The 7570-nt window shown below is 41.2% G+C and overlaps 2 protein-coding genes across 2 annotated transcripts; both read left to right on the forward strand.

Moving 5' to 3' along the window:
* The first annotated feature begins 816 nt into the window (after positions 1–816).
* LOC142230762 (uncharacterized) lies at positions 817–5506 on the forward strand. The gene is made up of 2 exons (XM_075301390.1): positions 817–5189; positions 5236–5506. Exons 1-2 carry the CDS (start codon positions 817–819, stop codon positions 5504–5506), a joined length of 4644 nt encoding a protein of 1547 aa, XP_075157505.1.
* A 32-nt stretch (positions 5507–5538) lies between these two features.
* LOC142230763 (uncharacterized) lies at positions 5539–6093 on the forward strand. Its single transcript, XM_075301391.1, has one exon. The coding sequence runs from the start codon at positions 5539–5541 to the stop codon at positions 6091–6093; it is 555 nt and encodes a 184-aa protein (XP_075157506.1).
* Positions 6094–7570: the final 1477 nt, after the last annotated feature.

Below are 7570 nucleotides of genomic sequence, written 5' to 3' on the forward strand. Positions count from 1 at the left end.
CCACACTCGCTCATTTTGTTGTCTTTGCCAATGCAAAGGTCAGGTTTGGATACTTTTAATTGAAATACTTGTGATATACCATCAATTTCGTTATTATCTTTATTGCTATCCCGTACCAGAATATTTCCTATCTCTGGTGGCGATTCCTACTCACCATCACCATTATTCATTTCCACTGCATACCTCCTCGATAAATGTTCTCACTCTCTGCGAGTCTCACTACTACAGGCTCCAACTAGATTTCGCAGCAGAACTTCATACTGCTCTGCTTGCGTTTCTTTCTACGTCTATGCATTTTTGGGTCAATGAACTTTAATTTCATACTTTCTCCAATCAGCTGTTGTGCTATTGATGGAAACCATTATATGCTGTATACTGCTGGTAGACAAAATAGGAGCATTTTCCTTTTCTTTAAATGCATGCATGTTTAAACAGTGTTTTTCTTACCGAATTTTGTTGTGTGTTTATGCTACGGGGTATAATTGATCAAATATAGGATTTGACTCATATGTGCCTTTGCACATATTCTTTTGATTGAGTTTGAACACACATATATTATATCACTGGTTGCGATACACCGAGAATTTTCCTATTTTTATTTGCGAATTTTGGATTATTGGGATTCGAAAATTTTCCATTTCCTCGCAATAATTTTTTTTTCTTGAGTTCAGAATTTTGGCTTCTGATGACCATTGTTACAAGCTGTCTCTATCAACAAATAGCGGTGTATCATAATATCTTAATTTTTTTTGAGAATTAACTCTTATAACGTTTTTCGAGATTTTCGTAATAATATAAACGTACTTTTGTCTCGAAATGTCCCTTGATAAATACATCCGTCTATCCGATAGGCTGGTTGAGTTTGAGGCCACCTTAAAGGATAAAAGAACACCCCTGACTTCTAAATTCGTTATTGAGGCTTATAAAGTGGAGGCTAAAGATCTGTGGGACAGATTGAAGCCTGTCTATGAAGAATGCCTTGCAGATATGGAGAGCGAGGCTTATGAAGAGGAACAGGAGTCAGGGGGGTCTTCCAAAAGGAGTGAAGAAAGGGGTTCAGCGAGAGCAGCTGAAGTTGAAATGGTAAAGTCCAAATTTAATAGCGCTTTTGCTAGTTATTGTCGGTGTGTTGAGCATTTGGGGGTTTTGCTACAGGAATTAACAGTCACTGTCCCTGACGTGAGTCCAATGCCAGTACAAGGTTTTAAACTTCCACCTTGCGAAGTGCCAATTTTTAGTGGTGATTATCCCTCATGGCCGACGTTTAGGGATATGTTCACCGCTGTGTGTATCCAGAATCCCAGACTCAGCCCAGTTGAGAAATTGTTTCATTTATACCAAAGGACTAAAGGGGAACCCAACGACATCGTGAGAAAGTTGCCCCTCACTAATGAAAATTTTTCCATCGCTTGGAAAAACCTCACTCAAAGATATGAGAACAAAAGAGTTTTAGTTAATATTCAATTGAAAACTCTTTTCAATTTACCCACTATTTCGGTTGAGTCCAGTAGTTCATTAAAAGGATTACAAAGAGATATTAACGGTTGTATATTCTTGTTAAAACTCCACGACATCGATATTCAAAGTTGGGACCCAATATTTGTTTTTGTCTGTTGTAATAGGCTCCCCGACGTTACATTGACTTTGTGGGAGCAGACACTTGAGGATAAAACTCAACTCCCAAAATGGTCTGATATTGATTCTTTTTTGACTAACCGTCACAGAACATTAGAATCAGTATCAGAGATTCGGAGGAAAGAGGGTAGTACCACGAATGTAGGTCCGAAACAGATTTCCAAGAATAATTCGGGTTCGGGAGGTAGCGGTAAGACAGTGAAAACATTTCAAAACAAAGTCAACGAAATTTCGTGCCGCTTATGTCCAAACGAGAAACATGCTTTCAGAAAATGTCCTAAATTTCTGGGAATGAATCCAAACCAACGACTCAAGGAAATCAAGAAGTTGAGTCTATGCCTCAACTGTTTTTCGAAGGTACATTCGGTGAAGAATTGTACAAGTAAATACACATGTTTCAAATGCAATCAACGCCACAATACATTACTTCATCGCGATCAGGTTCCTCTTAACTCGGTCCAGTCAAACCGGGAGAATTCTACGGCTGTAACTCCTTTGCCAACTTTCAATGATCATAGGTTGTCCTCTATACAGTCCACTAATACTGGCAGTGGAGTTGTACAGACCTGTTTTTCGAGCCAATGTAAGGCTGTCCTTTTGGGTACTGCTTTGGTTAAAGTCGGTCATAATGGGATGACATACATGGCCCGCGCATTAGTGGATTCTGGATCGGAAGGAACTTTTATATCGGAACGATTGTTCCACAGCCTAAAACTTCCGTCCAGGCGAACATCGGCCACGGTATCGGGCCTGAACAATACTACTTCGGCTTCCGTTCAAAGGGAATGTATGTTCGATTTGACTTCCAACTCAGACGGCGTGTTCCAGCTATCCGCGACGGCCTTAGTTGTTCCTCATCTGTCTGGCAATCTGCCATCGCGAACTTTTAATCCTTCTGTGTTGATAGAAATACCGGATATACCTCTAGCGGATCCTCGGTTCTTTGAGAGCTCGAGGATCGACTTGCTGATAGGTGGGGACTTGCTCCCCTCAGTAATGTTGTCCGGTGTTAGGCGACAAGTTTGTGGTACCTTAGTTGCACAGGAAACAGTTTTTGGGTGGATCCTTACGGGTCCCATCCCGAATGAAGTTCCCGAACCATCTTTTAAGATTTTATCCAATTTCTGCGAAATCTCCTTAGACAAAGAAATTTCTCGTTTTTGGGAGGTGGAAGACCTTCCACGGAAGACTTTTCTGTCTACTGCTGATCAATTTTGTGAGGACTTATATATGTCCACGACTACTAGGAATTCGGAGGGCCGATACATAGTCCATCTCCCTTTTAAGAACACGTCCCCCCGGGTTGTAAGTATTGGCGAATCCCGAAAAAGCGCTATGGCGCAATTTTTTCGAAATGAATCCCGTCTTCTACGAACTCCCGAATTCAAAGTGGAGTACGATAAGGTGGTTGAAGAATATGAAACTTTAGGTCATATGTCCGAAGTATCTCCGCCTGAGCCCTCCGATGGTTCCGAATATTATTATCTTCCGCATCATGCAGTTGTAAGGCCAGATAGCACAACGACAAGAGTCCGGGTTGTCTTCAATGCTTCTTCACCCACATCCAATGGGTCAAGCCTGAATGACATTTTGCATGCAGGTCCTATATTGCAACAGGATCTTATAGTACTTATCCTTAGGTGGAGATTCTATCGTTATGTCTTTAATGGAGACATAACAAAGATGTATAGACAAATATTAGTCCATCCTGACCATAGACCATTCCAACGCATTTTATTTCGAAAGGATCCAAACGACTGTATCAAGGATTATCAACTTGATACGGTCACTTTCGGTGTAAACTGTGCACCATTTCTGGCCATTAGGACAATTAGACAATTAGCAGATGATATCCGTTCAACATATCCCCTTGCATCAGATATACTTATGAATTCGATGTATGTCGACGACGCTTTGGCAGGTGGACATTGCATTGTCGATGCAATTGAATCCAGGGACCAATTAATAGCCGCTTTGAAGTCCGCCGGTTTTTCAATGAGAAAATGGACCTCCAATTCGAAGCAAGTTCTTCCAGGTCTTCCTCCATGTCAACTTCTCTCTGAAGATTTCCTAGAATTTGATGATCGGAGTGTAACGAAAACATTAGGAATACGCTGGAATGCTTCATCCGACTCATTCTTCTTTTCGACGGTTGATTTTCCAATTAATTCCACCTACACGAAGAGGGAAGTGCTTTCACGAATATCAAGACTTTTTGATCCAGCTGGCTGGCTAGCTCCATGCATTATTCTGGCAAAGATAATAATGCAACGGATCTGGGCCGAGGGTACAAAATGGGATGAGAAGATTTCGTCCGAATCATTAGTCAGCTGGAAGTCTTTTGAGTCCTCGTACCCATTGATAAACAGTATTAGAATTCCTCGTTGGGTTCGGTACACACCAGAGTGCAAAGTTCAATTCCATGGGTTTTGCGACGCCTCTGAAAAGGCGTACGCAGCAGCCCTTTACATTCGCATAGTCGAAGGCGAATCCGTTTCAGTCCACTTAGTCTCATGCAAGACTAAAGTGGCGCCGCTCAAAACAATCTCAATTCCGAGGCTCGAACTTTGCGGGGCTACACTTCTTTCAGAGATGATCGACCACCTTATTCCACAGCTTCGTGTTCCCAAGTATTCAATTTCGTGTTGGACCGACTCGACTATTGTCTTGTCGTGGCTAAGCAAGCCTCCCAATTTTTGGTCAACTTTTGTCGCTAACCGGGTGTCGAAAATTACGCAAATTATATGTCCGGCAAACTGGTACCATGTAAGATCGGAATTCAATCCAGCTGACATGGCTAGTAGAGGAATGGATCCGCAGGGTCTCAAGGATAACGAATTGTGGTGGAATGGACCACCATGGCTTAGTGGTCCGGAAAAGGACTGGCCACGAATGAGCGTCGACCCTTCTGATACATTAGAGGTCGAAAAGAGAAACATAAAGGTTCATTTCGCCTATTTTGCGAACTTCAATGATATACTTGAGAGGTTTTCCTCACTTCCTAGAGCGATCCGAGTTGTTGCCTATATATACCGTTTTTTCTTTGCCACTCATCCGAAATTTCGTAATAATAATCACCGAGATTCAACAAAGATTTCCACGGCCGAAGTTTTGATGGTTCAAAACAGACTCATTGTCATGACACAAAAAGCGACCTTTCCGCATGAATACTTAGCCCTATCTGCAAAGAAACAACTATCATCAAATAGCCCCATATTAAGTTTGAATCCATTTATTGATGCGGACGGCGTCATTCGGATTAGTGGTAGACTCGAGTCATCTCCAGCCTTGTCGTATAACGAGAGACACCCCATCCTCCTTCCTTACAATTGCCAATTATCTCGTTTATTAGTAAGATTTATTCACGAAATCTCCATCCATGGGGGGAATCAATTGGTTCTCAGACTTATACGCTCTAAATATTGGATCATTAAGGTTAAAAACTTGATCAAGACAACTATTAACAAGTGTAAACCTTGCGTCATCTATAAACACAAGTGTCAGAATCAGCTAATGTCCGCACTGCCCCCAGAAAGATCCGAAATTTCAAGACCGTTTGCCCATACTGGAATTGACTTTGCGGGCCCTTTTGATATAAAGCATTATACTGGTCGATGTTGTCGCATATCAAAAGGGTACGTGTGTGTTTGTATGCTTCTCCACAAAAGCAATCCATTTGGAGGCCACCTCGGATCTCTCCACAGAGACCTTTCTTGCTGCGTTTAGTAGATTTGTCTCCAGAAGGGGTTGTCCCTTCATGTTCACTCTGACAATGGTACAAACTTTGTGGGTGCATCCAAATCCTTGGCTAAAGACTTCGTCCAAATGTCGCAACAAACAGTCCAATCCATATATGGGTTTCAAGGTCTAACTTGGCACTTTATTCCACCTGGGGCACCTCATATGGGAGGTCTCTGGGAGGCTGGAGTAAAAAGTTTTAAAACCCATTTTCGCAAGGTAGCCGGTCAATTCAAACATACATTCGAGGAGTTTCAGACATTACTTACAAGAATTGAAGCATGCCTAAATTCCCGCCCATTATGTCCTATCTCCGAGGAGCCGTCCGACCTCTCCGCCCTTACACCTGGTCATTTCCTAATCGGAACTCCAATTCTAGTACCTGTGGACCCAGATCTTAGAGATTCCGCAACTTCTTTGATTAACCGATGGCAGCGAGTGAAAGTACTCCATCAAAATTTCTGCCTACGGTGGAAAGAGGAGTACCTAAAGGAGCTCCATAAGCGCTACAAGTGGAAGAGACCCACCGAAAATATATGTAACGACATGATGGTTGTCATTAAGGATGAGAATTTGCCCCCTACAGCTTGGCGTTTGGGCAGAGTTGTGAAAGTTCACCCAGGGCCGGATGGCCGCGTCCGTGTCGCGGACATTCTGACCGCAAAGGGAACTATAACACGGCCAATTGTTAAATTAGTTGTTCTTTCCAACGATTCCTAGAAAAATATTTATACAACCCTTCAATATCTTCTACCAATACTCTACTAAATGATAATCTACCACAGGTTCAAAAATGCGCAATCATACTAAACAAGATACTGCTGGCTCATATGTATGCCGTCTATGTAGGCATCCCCATGCATTGAGGAAATGTCGCAGATTTTTGGAGATGAATACCGTGAAACGACGTCAAGTGGTAGACACATACGGATACTGTAAAAACTGCCTTGCACACACTCATTCCCAGGGCAGATGTTTTACGACTACAGGTTGCCGGTACTGTCATCGAAACCACCACAGTCTACTCCACACCCATGAGAGATTAAAACAATCACAACCGACGTCAAATAAAAGGCCTTCTACATTGAGGCCCTTAAATAAAAGAGACCGCTCATCAATTCGAGACACCCGAGCTTCTAGATCCAATTCCGTAAATTCGAAGCATGTTTCATCCACTATTCCAGCTAAATCCAAATCCACATCAAATTCGTCGACTGTTTCCTTGTCTTCTATCCTTAAGCAAAACAATATTACTTTGCTCCCTACAGCATTAGTACGCCTAAAATTTAAAGACGAAAAGTATAAGGTGCGCTGTCTACTCGACTCTGGATCCAACTATAGCCGCATATCTTCCACTGTTGTTAATAAACTTCGCCTTACTACGTACACATTGAATGACGAAACTTTTTGTCCGACTACACTGATTTCCGTTTACGATTCAGAGGTAAAAATTGAAGCGTCACTACGAGTTAACAATCGTATTTATATACATACTCCCGAGAAATCTATTTCCCGATCCTATAAAGCTCGATTTTCCAATGTTCTACTAGCCGATTCTGAATTTTATAAATCGGCACATATTGATATCATTCTGGGTGCAGATATCTACTCACGTATCATCAGCGAAGGTATATCCAGTCGTCCAGGGCTTCCAACTGCGCAGAATACAATTTTTGGTTGGACCCTGTACGGAAATTGTCCAATTTAATATATCCGTCCATTAAACAAAAAAAAAAAAACATCACTTACTTGAATTGCCTTGAATTGAGACACATAGCAAAGATTACACCAACAACTAGCAAATGTATTTCGTAGATACTTGTATATAAATACTTATATAATATCATATAAGAAAATGAATTCGACTCTATATACTACCGCACTAATACTATAAGAAATGAATTATTTCCTTAATCATAAGATACTCTCTTTATTATTATCTGCAATTTATATCTAAATATGACATTACAGAATATATTGCAGAGATACTGCAAGAGGGGGCGGAATGTTTGTGTTACTTTTACACAAACCCTATTTTTCCGATATATATTTTAAAAATCCCAAAGAAAAATAACTTTGACATTTGCATACGATTTGCCAATCTTGTAGATATATGTACTTCGCCGTAAAATCTGTCAATGTCATATTTAGATTTCCGCAAAACTTTGTGTGACTTCTGTCTCATTCAATTGTCATC

The sequence above is a fragment of the Haematobia irritans genome, chromosome 3 (genome assembly GCF_050003625.1).
Source record: "Haematobia irritans isolate KBUSLIRL chromosome 3, ASM5000362v1, whole genome shotgun sequence".
Taxonomy (NCBI): Eukaryota; Metazoa; Arthropoda; class Insecta; order Diptera; family Muscidae; genus Haematobia; species Haematobia irritans.

What these genes read in the sequence shown, in the direction of transcription:
- LOC142230762 (XM_075301390.1), top strand. Translation starts at nt 817, where the DNA reads ATGTCCCTTGATAAATACATCCGTCTATCCGATAGGCTGGTTGAGTTT. An exon ending in AGATCCGAAATTTCAAGACC is followed by an intron (nt 5,190 to 5,235) that starts GTTTGCCCATAC and finishes TTTGATATAAAG; the next exon opens with CATTATACTGGTCGATGTTG.
- LOC142230763 (XM_075301391.1), top strand. Translation starts at nt 5,539, where the DNA reads ATGGGAGGTCTCTGGGAGGCTGGAGTAAAAAGTTTTAAAACCCATTTT.